At 40.5% G+C, this 16,135-nt stretch overlaps 1 protein-coding gene across 2 annotated transcripts in view; it reads right to left on the minus strand.

The window, feature by feature from the left end:
* LOC126484057 (retinol-binding protein pinta-like) overlaps positions 1-16,135 on the minus strand; it is a 68,585-nt gene that overhangs the window by 52,141 nt on the left and 309 nt on the right. Inside the window, exon 2 of one of the 2 annotated variants that reach the window (XM_050107407.1) lies at positions 6,161-6,271. The exons of the other annotated variant lie outside the window; for it this stretch is intronic. Within the exon in view, the coding sequence (XP_049963364.1) occupies positions 6,161-6,271 (111 nt within the window). The remainder of the gene's footprint in view (positions 1-6,160; positions 6,272-16,135) is intronic. 2 annotated transcript variants of the gene reach the window in all.

The raw sequence follows: 16,135 nt of genomic DNA on the forward strand, positions 1-16,135 counted from the left end.
GGGGGGGGGGGCTTGGTACACCTTGGCCTGCTATTTTCCCGGACCTCAGTAGCCCAGACTTTTGGTTACGGGGACAAATGACGGAATTAGTTAATGCCACGCCAGTCAACGATGTGCGGACACTACAGGGTTGTGCCTTCAATGCGTGACAGCAGGTTCAACAACAACCGGTGTGGTTTAAAGGGTGCGTCGTTCCTTACGCCAGAGGGCAGAGGGGTCCACCGTGCTAAATGTGCGCCACGTTGAACACCCCCGGTAAACTCGCGTTTGTCGCAGAAAGTGTGCATTTCCGGACCAATGTTAATTGGATTGATCTCAGAAAGTATGCATTACCGGATCCATGTTTATTGGACTTATTCTTCTTGTTTCAGTGGGTAATAACACTGCTCAAAGCATTCGACACTTTCCTTAACACCCTGTATATGTTACTCTCCTTGTAACAGATCTTGAACAGCTGTCATTACTTTCATCTTCGACATTTGTACTATTTTTAGGTTTCAAATTAAAACTCAGGTATCTGTTACAAATATGGGCACATTGTGTCAAGAATTTGCGCCTTTTTTAAAACAAATCCTACGTTGTGCGAAAAACTTCACAATGTTTCTCATCCGAACTTCGTTTTTGCTGACTTGGATCTCTTTCTTGCACATTTGCCTGTGTCCCCAAAACAACAAACAGGTTCTCAAAGCTTCCTGAGTTTTATTGAAACGTATGTAGACATAGTGTGAAAACGATTCAAATTTTAATTTCCGCACTAAAAACTTACTTCTGGTTTGTTATTTTACTGAGTATGAGGTCTTCATTGAAGATTACCCAAAAATATATTTTAGATGTCGAATGATCGATTCACAACATTCTGTACAATTCCTGTGCTGCAACAATAGTTTTTTTCTGATAAGGACACGATGTCCTGAATCAACTAATCAGCAGGAAATGCATATTTGATTTTCGTTGGGATGATGGTATTTAAAACATTTCCTGCTTAAGTGGAGCCAAGAGCTTGAATCAGTGCCAAAAGGGTTTGTGTTCACGTCACTAGGAATATCTGCTGAGGACGATGTTCAACCAGTGAGCAACTGCACAGTTGTTGTGCTAGAAAATGATGCAGCAGAGGAAGTAACTACGATTGCTCTTATTATTTAAAACTATTTAGAAAATATGACTTCACAAGCATTTGCTCAGAAAACACACTATGTGTTTGTTAGCAGTTACACGTCCTAGGTGAAGAAACAAAACTGAGCATCTGTAACGAAAAGACTTTACATCCATTATTCCTAAACATACTGATGGTTGTAGGGGTCTCATATGTGACGATTCCTGCTATCCTTCTCCCACTCCGTCCTCATGGCCTCTTTTACATGATCTGCATAACGGGATAACAGCGTTTTACAAAACACGAGGGTTGCTCAGACAGTAATGCACCGCATTTTTTTCTCAGCCGAAAACAATTCTAAGAATATGAAACGTTAAGTATGCTTTATTTGAAGTCTCTTCAGTGAGCGGTCCAAATTACCGTGACTTCCGACGGATAGCGTAGCTGCAGGACAGTTTCAAAATGGCGTCTGTAGGTGATGTACGTTACAGGCGACGTGCTGTCATTGTATTTCTCACTGCAGAGAAATAAACTGAGAGGAATAATCACAAACGCTTGTGCAAAGTCTATGGAACACCTGCTGTCGAGAGAAGTACAGTTAATCGCCTGGCACGGAGGCTGAGGTCATCAGAAGGCGGTTCCTCGGAGTTCCACGATTTGCAGTGGTCGGGGAGACCATCGACTAGGGATGAGCAGGAAATCACGTATCTGTTATAAATCACAGTGGTTGTGAAGTCACAGTTATCACAATAACATCTTTACAGAATCTAATTGCGATTTCAGTCACAGCTAGGAGTCTCAAATAACCTTTAAGGTTCAACTATGTGTGCCATTTGTTGCTGAATTTCGTAGTTCTTCCTGTGAACCTGTTGTCTAGCTGCGATTTCAGTGACAAGTCGCAGCTAGAAGTCGCAAGTAGCAACTAAAAATCACAGTTAGTATTAGATGCAGTATGACATGTATTACCCTACGTCCGTATTTCATTCTAAGAACCTTGTGTCACACGTTATTGATGTATTGTATGCTTGTGGTCGAAGAAATGAACCAAGAAACTAATTTTCTCTGAGGAAAATGTTATATTCGGTTGACATTTCGTGCAGCCGAGGAATGTGAAGGCCGAAGAAAGATTGTGCTAATAGACAGACCTTTAGCGTAACCTGGAATTTTCGTGACAAATTGAAACACACTCTTCATCATAAAAACTAAAACTGCATTATGATTTCAAAAACAGATAATGGATAAGGCTCCCAAGAGTATTTTGATGCGTATTACACACATATTTCGTACATAAACTACTGAAAATGCAATCTGGTGTCTACTATGTAATTTTTACCAAATGGTTAACAAATGTATTCACAAGACTGATGTTTTTTTCCGAAAGTACAATACGCAGTTAAACTTTTGTCCGTATTTTCAAATGTTGCATTAGTACTGTTCCCGCCGGCCGGAGTGGCCGAGCGGTTCTAGGCGCTACAGTCTGGAACCGTGCGACCACTACGGTCGCAGGTTCGAATCCTGTCTCGGGCATGGATGTGTGTGATGTCCTTAGGTTAGTTAGGTTTAAGTAGTTCTAAGTTCTAGGGGACTGGTGACCTCAGATGTTAAGTCCCATTTGAACCATTTGTACAAGTGTGTTTACACAAGCGGCATGATAGAAAGTGGGGCACATTTAACCGCGTGATCTGACATGAATCCATATGTCACCACTAAATAACTGATTTCTCCGTCCATCTCTTAGATCATTGCTTTCTGGGACGAGTTTCCTATAACTTAAACCAGATTGTTACTCTAGATTTTAGTCGGGTGTACCGTAAATTGTCCAATATTTCATGAATTGCTAAGTCTTTCTATCTTCAGAGTTTCGCCCACTCATGTATTTTTTCTTGTTGTAGTCGAAGATTAGGTGAGGAAATATTGGTGAGTACTGATCACGATCGTTGTTGCGTCGTTTGCATAGACATCTGTTTTATTGACATGGCTATTTCTACTTCAAACAGTACTCGGCGACAGGATACACAAGTGTTGGTGGTCTAGTTCTCATGGTGTTTGCACTACATCCCCGTCTAGCAACAGCCAGTTGCCTTAATATATTAATTCTTGATTTTAGCTTTTGTCCTGCTAGAACTAAGTGTTTTCTAAATGTCAGGGACCCGCCGAGAGTCATATTCAAATATCCGGGGTGTCGATTATGCCGAATTTTTTCGTTAGAGAAGGTTACATTCAGTTCGTTGTTTGCTATGTTGTTATTTATGTGGAATGAGCTGACTTCTGTTTTAATGGGATTCGGGAAAAGTCTCTACACTTTTTGTAATATTGATCCTTAGCGGACAAGTGAAAGGGATCTGGCCACCTACAGGTCGGGAGTAAAGCACAAAGATAAATATGGGGCTCCATCAACAGTTTCAGAACTGGCCATACAGTGACCAAACGACTATCTTGTGAGTGAGGAATGACCAGTGATGACCAATGCCACGGCGGAGCATCGGAACAATCGCTGCACCACTACAATTTGCATCACTGCACAGAAATGGAAATTCATGGCCACCCCTCGTATATTACGTTACCTTGCATCAGTTTAATGTATGTACTTGTAAACTATAATTCAATAGGTCATACTCTACATGAAATAAAAGTACTAAATAATGAGCTGTGATTGTGACAGACAGAGATGCCTCTTACATAATGCAGTTACCTTATTTAAAGATTTACTGTTATTATATACAGATTTAATTTACTCATTTTAATATTCCCTCACTCGCCTTTTCTCTCCCTCTCTTTAAATTAATCTTTTTCATCAACGATACTTTGGAACCCTATTGCTAGTGACGCGTCACAGCTGTACTTTTCAGTTGGCATCTTATTACACAATATCACTTGACAGCCGACAATTTTTAGTTGCGTGGCAGTCAGTTTAAATTGCTAGGTCTTCACAACAGTTTGAACTTCGCTACAAATGACATTGTTGTTCTACTGGTACCACCCCTGGACTACTCAGCTAAAAGCCTTGTGGCATTCTCACTTACTTGCAGCCGAGTTGTAAGTTTACCTACTTGATTTACTGAAACTCTTCGTACACGTCCTATGGAATATATGTATTCCAACTGACCAGTTGTGTGCACTTGGAACGCACCACTTGTGACGAGAGATGGGTCACATACACGAAGTTTCTCATGTTATATACCTGCCATCATTATGATGTGTTTTGTGCACTGAACACCACGAAACCTCACTTCCTGCGACTGCAGTCAGTGCAGCGTGTAAAGGGGGTCGGAGTCATGGCGCTAATGTTAAGAATGTGTGACGACTGATGCACGCTGAACCTCATGATGTGTTTTGGTGTGAGCTGTGGATACTGAACCTGTAATTTAAAAATTTTTGTAACAGGAAACGGGCATCAAAATTACGTGCCTTTAACCACTTCTGCTTAGCTTTTACGTGATTGTTGGTAAATGGCTCCTCGACACAGGTTGGCTGTCGAGAGAGCCTTCTGTCTCTGTAACAGCTCCAACCGATCTCCTTGCATTAGACATGCGATTACCTGCTACAGAATGCGCAAATGAGTTGAAGCCCTGCTGGTTTGCACAAGGCAATTTTATGCAGTACTTTTACGAAAACATCAGTCTACAACCATTTTCTTTAGAAAAGACTTAACACCCATTACTGCTACACATTTTAATCGGATGCATGGGCATCAGATGTAGCTTAATGTTCATTTCCATTCTTTTTCTTCTCCTTCCTTCCCCTGACCCCTTTTTCATCATCTGAATGAAGGATAATAAGCTTGTTACAATATCATATGGTTTTCAATCATTAAAAAAATTTTCAAGTGACTCGAATAAAATTGTTGCTCTCTGCCATTAATATAAGTAATTTAGCAACTGTGTGTTTGTGTGTGTGTTTGTGAATCTTACACTGTGTAGCTACAGGTTGACAGTTATTGAACTATGTGAAGTAAAATCGTCATAACTTCTGAACGGTTTGGGGTAAGACGTTCAAACTGCACGGTTGGCTGCGGTGCATGATGGGAATTAGTATGGACATGCATGGTTTGGTTTAGTGACGAAGCCCACTTTCATTTGGATGGGTTCGTCAATAAATAAGCAAACCTGGCGCATTTGAGGGACTGTTAATCCGCATTTCACGATCGAGAAGTCTCTTCAACCTCAACGGGTCACTGTATGGTGTGCAACGTCCACTCACGGAATAATCGCTGTGATATTCGTTGATGGCACGGTGGCTACCGAGCAGTACGTGTAGGTATTGGAAGATGATTTCATCCCCATTTTCCAATGTGACCCTGATTTCGATAAGGTGTGGTTCATGAAAGACAGAGTTGGACACCATCGATGCAGGAAAGCGTTGATGTCCTGGAGGAGCACTTTGGGGACCGCATTCTGGCTCTGGGTTACTCAGAGGCCACAGGCATGGATCTTGATTGGCCATAATCTTCGGATCTGAACACATGCGACTGCTTTTTGTGGGGCTATATTAAAGACAAGGTGTACAACAATAACACCAAAATCATTGCTAAACTGAAAACAGGTCATCGACGTACTTCAGCAGATGATGCGGAACTTCGCTATTCGTCTGCGCCATATCATCGCCAACGATGCCAGGCATAACAAACATGTGATAACCTAAATCCGAATATCTGTAGTGACGTTTACATGTTCAAGAAGGTGTGTGCTCGCCGTAGTTAGTAACTAATTTACCTATTTCTCATATAGTTCAATAACTGTAGCGCTGCATAAACGACAGACGTACAATAGAGACAACTGGATAAGTATGTTGAGACAAGCAGGGTGAGAAGAAGCAGGGTACATATGGCTGGATAAGCTGACATGATCCCATATCTCACCACCAAATAACGGATTTCTCCATTCTTCTTTTAGATCATAGGTTTCTGGGGAGAGTTGACCATTGATTTCTCATTTAACGTAGTCAATCTTGATCTGAATTGCTTTCTATACTACAGAGATATTGCTGATTATATACCATTCTCTAGTTTAGAGGTGTAAGAGCAGTGTATAACAAAATACAAAATAGAGTAACGAGTTTTTTCCTTACCCTCTGCTGTAACTTCTCTGAAAGCCCTAACTTCACAATTTTCATTGCGAAATCAGTCACTTTATCAGCGTTTACCAAATGGTTTCCTTTCAACCTCCGGCAGAAAGCAGTCTGGAAAACAGCCAAATAGTCACATTAACCAATTGTGTTGATTACTGCAGTTATCTGCGTGTTTAGTCACATTAAAAAGGTATTAAGCTACAAGGGATAAATGAAATTCGAACAGTAAAAATTTCAGTAATGGAAGTTTCAACTATTGTAACCTACAGACTTTTCAGTGATAGGAGAACCTCTGGAACTTTCACAATATTATTTCATAGAATTTTTGTAACTTAGTACTATTGTAGGTAATTATGAAGATATATAAGTGCTACGTGAGTAATGGGTAATAATATTCAAACAAGTTGTAGGTGTAAACAGTGTCGAAATAGCTAGTGTAATTCCACTGATAGTATAATAAGCAAGGATATTAAAATTAAAAGAGGCTGATAAATAACTATAAAGTAATAATAATAGTAATAGTAATAATAACATGAAAATATTAAGATGAACATGAAAGTAGTAAAGTAAGAATGTACACATAATAATGAGACGTAAGAAATTGAAATGTGCTCGGGGTATTACAGCTGTAGCTGGTTGCGAAACAACGTAATTATGAAGAGTATGGAAAATTATGTCCTCATAACCACGCAAAAACATTGTTATTTAAAGGAACAGTCCATTAGTTGCCTTTTACGGATCGAAAAGTGAGTCTGTTCCTTGATACTGTGAGAGGAAGAGTAATCATGATCAATGTAGTGAACTGTCTCATTTGCACAGTAAAACATGTTACAACCGTTTACGGATGTCAAGTATCCACTGTCACTTACAAGAATTTACCAAGCCCCCAACTTCTCCATACAGTGAGAATAGGTACATGTATGCAGGTTGGTGAAAAATGATCAAAACGATGAATGTCAGATACATATATTTATATTTATATTACGCAGGCATTCATTTCGTGGTACAATTGCTGTGAGCTTTCCTGTCAGATACTTTGCTACATATCGTCACTGAGGTTAACTTTGCATGATCAAAGCTTCTATAAGTTTATTTTAGCTGTGTATGGAGAAATAACGTCTTCTGGCTAGTTGTAATTTTCAAACCTGTCTCTATGGTGCCACGTATATTCACAGTGTATTCGTAGATTAAGAAAATCTTATATTTATCCTTTTAGAAGGAATGATGGGAGTATTTCCCGAAAGTGCGTACAAACTGGATTCTTCCTGGGGCCATACCTCTGATTCTATTGGTAATAGAAAGGTAGGGTCAACTGTTCTGGATAGCCCTTGTTCTAGGGACCATTTGGATACCCAGCAGTATCGCTAACCTACACTACAGGGCCATATTCCTACACTACAGGGTCATATTACGAATATTACTCAGTTCCTTCTGTTTAGGTAAATGGGGCAAATGGCTGGTTCTTTTTCAATTCGATGTAGTCTACAGTGGGTCATAAGAGGGTTATGGAGCATCGTTAGTTCACCGGCGGTTACTCAGAAAACACCACAAAATTTGTTTCTTTTACCATTTTTTTGCACTAAACTCGAGAAGCGGATTGTAAGTTGACGATGTATAACACTATTTGTTTATGGTTCATCTAAATTTTTGTAATATTTTGCTTTAAAATTTTCTCATATTGATTCTACATTTTCTGTATATGTAAAGTAAAGTGTGCTATACTGGAGTTCAACGTTCTTTGAATTGTATGTGAGTAATATATGTAAGATACTACGTAAATTGTTTATTACGTTAAATAATTTTCTGATGATTTTTGTATTTAAAATATTTGTGTGTATAAACTGTTCATGTTGATGTAAATTCGACAATTGTAAGAAATGGTCACGATTAGGAACAAAGTAAGAAATAGGTGTTATGTAAGAGCCAGCGTGCTTTTGTTTGAAGTAGAAAAGGTGGCAAGGGTGAATTGGCGAGCTACCAAGAGGAAACGCGAGAAGTAAGTGATACAGTCTGTAGCAAGCAGTGATTGAGGCAACACCTTTGTGGAGCAGGAGAAGCTTTACCGGCAAATTTACACAAAAATGTCTCGGATGAAGACTGAAAACGGATTACGGGATAGTTGCGAGTTGTTGGGCTACAGTATGTAAAACTGAACGACGCCAAGAAGAGAAATTGAGCCCATACAGCAAGATACTTGCAGGCTGTACTAAGGGAGTGTCGCCACTATAATTCTTCGTCACATCCAAGTCGACAGCCACCAGATAAGATTTATTTGTATATTACTTTTGTACATTAATTTAAACTGAATCTTAATAATAATTCTTTAACTTTAAAGAAACTAGTTCACCCTGTTATTTCATCCTAAACATACACCTATGTATGGTTACTTTCTGGTGTTTGAATAATCTGAGCGTCCTGTTTTACAGACTTACGAAATGCCAAGTTAATATAAGGAGATACCATTGAAATTGCTTTTGTGTAAATAATGAGAAAGTTCTCTTAACTAGTGCAAAGTATTATAGCAAAAGTTGGTTTACGTAAAATTCAGACAGAGTGAAGCAAAGTTACTAAATCTATTAAGTGAGTATGCAAAATTAGTTTAAAGAGTAATAGCTTTTGAAAGTAAATTCCAGTAAGAAAGAGGTTTTCTTGAAGTGAAATGTTTAGTATAAAAAGTGTGTGCTTTAGTGTCTAGGTATTTTAGTATTTAAGTTTGTTGATTATGGAAAATGCTTTTCTAAATTTCCTCCTGGCCAAATTTTTTTAACTTCCTTGAATTTATCTACTGGGCTTTTTCTCTTTTAGAAACGTGTAGTTCAACATTGTATCAAATGGTTCAAATGGCTCTAAACACTATCGGACTTAACATCTGAGGTCATCAGTCCCCTAGACTTAGAAAATACTTAAACCTAACTAACCTAAGGACATCACACACATCCATGTCCCAGGTGGGATTCGAACCTGCGATCGTAGCAGCAGCGCGATTCCGGACTGAAGCGCCTAGAACTGCCACAGCGGGCGGCCAACATTGTTTAAGTGGAGTAATATTTATTTGAAGACCCAACTTAAACAGTAGCAAGAAAGTAGGCAAAATCCATTCTTCTGCTTTTCCCCAATACTTCAGTGTTTCATTGCCTGGATAGGCTGGCGATCGTTAGTACTTATTTTAAACCATTAAGTCAACTTGGAACAGAATTGTCATAGCTTCAATATGATATTTTCATACTGCGTTTCTTTCTAACCGCTGGGTAAGATCTCAGGAAAAGCATTGAATAGTCTGATTTACTTATCCATTAAACACAACATACGATCAAATCCTGTAAAAACTCCATTCGTTAGATTTTCCTATTAACAGGACTATCCTCCCATAGTGTAGTTTATTTGGAAACTAAACTAAACTTAACAAGAGGGTTATACGTGGCAGGATAGAGGCAGGGTTTTCTGTTAATTACGTAAAAGGATACTAAATTACAATAGTAGTGGTAGGGCTATATACGCACAGCAAATGGCTGAAATTTTTAATATGTATCCTTAAGATTCCGATCTCGAACAACCTTGAAAATTTTACTGATGTCTTTATCCGTTTCGGATAAATAGAGGTTGAAAATTACCATACATGTTCACGTAAAATACGCACCTAAATCCCGGTGTGTGGCGAAATCTAAATAATAAATAAGCGCATTGATCGCTCAAATTTTAACTTGCGTCTTTAGGTATTTATCTCGAAGTGTCATCTTTCTGTTCACAAAAATCTTCATCCGTTATCGAGAATCAGCCCAAAAACTTGGTTTATGAGTACCGAAACCGAGCCGCAGATTCCAAGATGGCTATGCACTGTAAAGGATGTAATTTTCACGATATGGTTCTAAGATCTCGATCTCAAGCAACCTTGAAATTTTTCTTGCTGTCTTTATCCATTTCCGAGATACAGAGGTTCAAAGTTACACTACTTGCACACGTAAAATCTTTGTGAAGCGAAAACGCAACATGGAGAATATGTTGTTAAGTGACCCCGATGGCAGAAGGGTTCTGGGAGCCCCTGTTGTAGTACTGAAGCACATGAAAAATGTCTGTGCATGAAAATTCCAGTCTGAGAATTAAAATTAGTTTTGTGTTATTTCCACTTCGCATCAGTAAACTATCAAGATTTTAATGATCCATAAAGTTGTTTTCATATGAGTGGCATACACTGCTGTGGCAGGGGAAAGGTGTGAACCAGCAGAAAAATGCACCTATCGGAGCACAAAAAAGCGAATATGCTCCTTTTCAAAAGACTGTCTGAAATGTGGAGTACCAGCTGCCTCATTCTACCTTCCTCAGCACCATTAAAATATTTCCTAACTATTTTGGCATATGAACATATTCGCACTTTTTATGCTGAGAGAGAAGAATTCAGTGGCGGTGGCAAAGAGACGGAAAAATGTTAAATACTGGGTGATAGTAGACAGTCGCTGTGGTACAGAAAGAACGAAGGACACAATGGCTGTGTGAGGTAAAGAGAGGGACATAGTGACAGTTGAACATAGTTGACAGTGACAGAACAGTGTCAGGAAAGGAGTGAAGGAAACAGTGCCGGGAAGAGAGGGGGGGGGGGGGGATAAAGAGAAAGAGAAACGGGAAGTGGATGGGAGCCAGTGATAATGAGAGACAGAGTCTGTGACAGTGAGAGTGAGGAAGAGAGAGTTCATATGCCAAAATTTTTGAAAAAAAATTTAAAGGAACTTGGAAAGAGACAGCTGGTACCCCACTTTTGAGTCAGGAGCGTATTCCGGTTTCTCGTGCTCCGATCGGAACAATTTTCCGATGGTCAGTATTTACTTCATTTGCAGATTAATAATACAACTATTACAAGTAGTACGTTTTTAGGTTATTAAGTGCCTCCAAGTGTGAGGTGCTCAAGCAAGCCATTGATGTTTATTTTCCACTGGGCAGCGGGTCAGGTATTGTAGTGTGGATGCGTGAAAGCAAAATGGAAAGTCTATACTGACAGACTTCGCGGTGCAGTTACGACCATTTATAAAACATCAGATGGTAAATTACGTGATTTGTTTATGGGAAGATTCTTAGATCCAGAGAAAAACAACTAGCACGCTGAAGTGCGTCCATATTGAGGTACCAATGATCTGATACTAGCTTAAGCTGAAACACGTTAAGATGTATAATTAAGAGAACCACTAAGAAGCAATCATAACTGCAAATTACATTAACTGCTGTAAGCACCGCATAAAGTCTCGCTACATCTTATCTCGCCAAATTCACATGTATGGCCGTACCATAGACCTACAGATTTCTTATGTGCTTCTGGTATTGGTATGAGCAGAAACATGAACAACTAAGAAGCAATCATAACTGCAAATTACATTAACTGCTGTAAGCACCGCATGAAGTCTCGCTACATCTTATCTCTGCAAATTCACATGTATGGCCGTACCGTAGACCTACAGATTTCTTATGTGCTTCTGGTATTGGTATGAGCAGAAACATGTAAGTAAAAAAAAAAAAAAAAATTAAAAAGCAATCGATAATGAAAATTACATTACCTATTTCATATGTTGCGTTGGGTCTCCCTATCTGGAGCAAGCTCCTGGGCGAGTGTTCCAACCAAGTGTTTTTGGCGATTTTTATCATTTTTTACGAAGTACCAGAATAGCACACTTCCCACTTAGAATCAAATAACGGCTGTTTGACTATGCAGTAACTATGTTTCAGTGTCTTCATATCACAAAGTCATTTTAATGAGTGATAGAAAGAGCTGTTTGAATTCCTCCAGATCATATGCGCGTAATACAGTGAAGATGAGAACTGGCAGTTGTTACGTGTTTCAACACCAACCCCAACTGTCTGAATCATATATTCTTCCCTGGGGGTAGTTGGGTGTGACAGGAAGGGCATTTGGTCACCCCTTAAACTGGCTGTATCCTGCCTAGCTGTCAAAGATGGGGTGTCCAGGAAACCTGCTTCTCGGATCGTTAGATGGCAGCATTTTTCCGCTGGTTCACATTTTTCTCCTGCCACAGAAGTGTATACCACTCATATGAAAGAGTTTCATTACGAAATAAATCAATGACAGTACTTAACTCTGAGAAATACATAGACGTGTCGGAAGCAATGGGCGACATGCAGTTTAATCAATGTCCTTCAGTATAACGATTCCAATACAAATGAGGTAATACAGTGGCTACTTCTTTCCAGGCCACTGGTCTTGACGCTTCTCTAGTACTAGACGTAGCCAGTCGACACTCCGTCTTCAGGCCACAAGTGGCCCATCGGGACCATCCGACCGCCGTGTCATCCTCAGTTGAGAATGCGGATAGGAGGGGCGTGTGGTCAGCACACCGCTCTCCCGGTCGTTATGATGGTTCTCTTTGACCGGAGCCGCTACTGTTCGGTCGAGTAGCTCCTCAATTGGCATCAAGAAGCTGAGTGCACTCCGAAAAATGCCAACAGCGCATGGCGGCTGGATGGTCACCAATCCAAGTGCCGGCCACGTCCGACAGGGCTTAACTTCGGTGCTCTCACGGGAACCGGTGTATCGACTGCGACAAGGCCGTTGCCTGGCCAGTCTGGGACCGCACTTATGTTTTCTTCTCCTAGAGGCCGCTGCTGCCGTATTGCCGTCGTAGAGAACGCAGTGTGCTATTGGCTGACGTCTTCCTCACAGCCCTCTTCGCTCTATCGGTCCCGACTAGCGATGCTGGCGCTTGACTACGCCGTAACAAAACTCACTATGCCGACCCTCTGCCGATACGGGATAACGGCACAAGAAAAAGAAGGCTAATCACAATAGAGGCATGCATCAGTCTGCTTCGTATCTAGTTTAGAGCTCATATAGCATGGTGATTCATCATTACTATAATGTGGCTTTAGTATGATTTTTTGATCCCTCCTAAAAGAGCACAACTGTCCCACTCTTTGCCACCGTATATTTTAGGTCTCTTACAATTTACAAGCGGCTGTAAACGTGATAGTGTGACCATCAGTGCAACAGCTCAAATCATGTAAGATATGTCAGATACTTGTCACATGTCAGTGTCCTGGTGGACGCTTGTGTAACTACTTACTGTGCATAATAACATGATGGGATGTGTCTGGAATCGTACGTTTGTATGTGTGTAACTGTTTTCGTGCATGCTTGCGTGTAGAGCTGCCATTTATTTTTTGGCCTGTATATTTGGACGTGCCCGTTTTTTGTGTATGGTTGTGTGACTCCATGATTATGTGTTTACGTACATCAGTCTCATTGTATGATTAACGTCTTATACTACAAATATTACTACGAAAGCAGTACTCTAAAGGCGGAGACATTGGGGAAAATACCGAAAAAATAAGGAGCTAAGACATTTAAAATAATTGCCAACTTTGGGACTTCTTGCGGGGACCTATCTGGCGGTGAAATATTGTAAGGGGACTGTCCGAAATGTTAGCATATGTCAAGAAATCTAATTAGTCCAACTTGAACTTTCACATATCATAAGTGGGTAATTCCAAACAAAGCTTGAATCTCACGCTGTTTTTATATGGAACAACAAACCTATTACACCACCTAGGATGTTGACCGCCAGTTTGATCCAAAGTGTGGTCCCGGCGGAGGTTCGAGTGCTCCCTCGGGCAAGGGTGTGTGTGTTTGTCCTTAGGATAATTTAGGTTAAGTGTGTGCAAGCTTAGGGACTGATGACCTTAGCAGTTCAGTCCCATAAGATTTCACACACATTTTTTTTCATCCAAAGTGGCGTGGAAGAGGGACGAGAGAGGAGAGAGACGACATTGGTGGCAGAGCCAGGACCTGACCTGAAGAGCTGTTACCTACGTAGTATCTGTTGCCATTGTGAGTTTGTAGTCTCAGCTATTACGCATAGTTGTTGGAACGACCAGGTACGAGCAGAAACATTTTACTGTTCTGACAGTAAGCTTTATGACAGTAGGTCGTAGAATTTGGCAGTATCGGGAGAGATTATGATAGTCACATTTTGTCTGTCTAGGGCCAGCTGTAACATTTATTGAGGCGGATGTCGTGTTACAATAGTTGGTGAAGCCTTCTTTTGCCTAGAAAGTTATTTGTTGACACAAAGTTAATAAACTGGTTGTGGAGTGTGTTGGGGTTGCAGTGCCGGAAGAGCCCTGCCGTGTCGATAGTCGGAAAGAGATGTGGCAGCGATCACGTGGAGTAGTCATACGACAGGTCGTTAACTGCAGTGTTTATCGTTCCGCAGCTACTTAGGAATTAAAGCTGCACCTTCCCTCTGACAGGCGTGCCGTCTGGGGCGCCTTGCCACGGTTCGAGCTGCTTCCCCCCGTCGGAGGTTCGAGTCCCCCCTTGAGCATGGGTGTGCGTTGTCCTTAGCGTAAGTTAGCTTAAGTTAGATTAAGTAGTGTGTAAATCTAGGGACCGATGACCTCAGCAGTTTGGTCCCATAGGAACTTACCACAAATTTCCAATTTCCTTCCGACTGCCAAATAAACATCTTCAGCAAATTAGTGAAATAAATTGTTCCTGACGAAGCTGAGGAGGTAAAAATAGTATAGCGATGTTAACTGTGGCTAATTTTGCTCCTGAATAACCTTAATGTTTGATTTGTGGGGCGCTCAACTGCGCAGTTATCAATGCCCCTACAAATTCCCAATCATTACACAGTCCAGTCTCGCCACTTTCACGGATGACGATGAAATGATGAGGACAACACAGACACCCAAGCCCGTGCGAAGAAAATCCCCAACCATACCAGGAATCGAACCTGGAACCGTGTGATCCAGAAGCAGCAATGCTAACCACTTTTTTTAAAAATCTTATTTTGTTCGATTTTGTTCGTTGCATATGCTCGGGGCGGACGTCGTAAGACATTCGTTTAAGTTCGTTGTTGATCGATTAACTCAGTTTTTTTTATTACAGAGGCCAGCTAACCCTCTGACCGAACACGTTGAGCTACAGTGCCGGCACCATTAGGTGCCACGAGCTACGGACCTGAACAACCTGGAAAAGTGCTAGGGCTACTGCAGGTTTGTTACATGCCAGTGGCCATGGCATCGTCTGTACCTCGAATGCACGGCGTCATCAAGATGGAGGTGTTCAGAATTTCCAAATACTGTTGCGCTGAATTTTCTTTTTCTTTTTTTCTACATGACAACATTTTACGCTATTTAGCTTAATCTTAAGTATATTTCGATAGGGAAATACTATGGTATTGGTAATATTTGTCTTTTGTAGGCAATTTGAATGTGGGATACTTGATGTGAAGGTGCATTGTGCTTTACACTAAGTACAGTAAAGAGATCAAACAATGGTCATTCAGTTGTGCTGATAACCTATAGGTTAGATCATCACAGCCGACGTAACACCAGTACTGTCAATATCTTCATGTAGTTCTGATAAAATCACGCCAGTTTATGCAAACCTTGGATGAATCTCCCGTATTTTGGATACGGTAATACTGCAGTATTGTAAATATCATTATATGTTGTTGAACATATCACAGATTTCAGATCATTTGGATATTTTCGAACATAGTTGCTAGTCGCTATCTTGGATTTTTTCGAGTTTTTGACCTGAGTTATTTTGATCGAACTGTTTTGGAATTTCCCGCTAGAACAACTGTGTCCCATCTTCGCTATCTTGATGGCACCTTGCCATTCAAGGTGATGATGGCATTGGCCCTGGCAAGTAACCAGTACACACTACCACTTGCACTTTTCTAGGTTGTTCAACTGCAGAGTTCACCAGAAGCAACGTTGACATACTATTGTAATTGTCAAAATCTCGAGTTCTTATTCAGAACTGCCACAACAAGGAAGCCAATAATGTTTTACGCATGGTTATCGTTGAAAGAAACTTCGTTTTCAGACTACAACTTATATCGCCGGATATTATTTCGAGCTCTGGAAATTTTAGCAACTGCGACAGAATCCTAAAGGTCAACGCTTCTTGTCTCGTCTTTTTATGTGTAAACTACATGCACTGACAAAAGCCTACTTAATTACTAC

The sequence above is a fragment of the Schistocerca serialis genome, chromosome 6 (assembly GCF_023864345.2).
Source record: "Schistocerca serialis cubense isolate TAMUIC-IGC-003099 chromosome 6, iqSchSeri2.2, whole genome shotgun sequence".
NCBI classification, from domain to species: Eukaryota; Metazoa; Arthropoda; class Insecta; order Orthoptera; family Acrididae; genus Schistocerca; species Schistocerca serialis.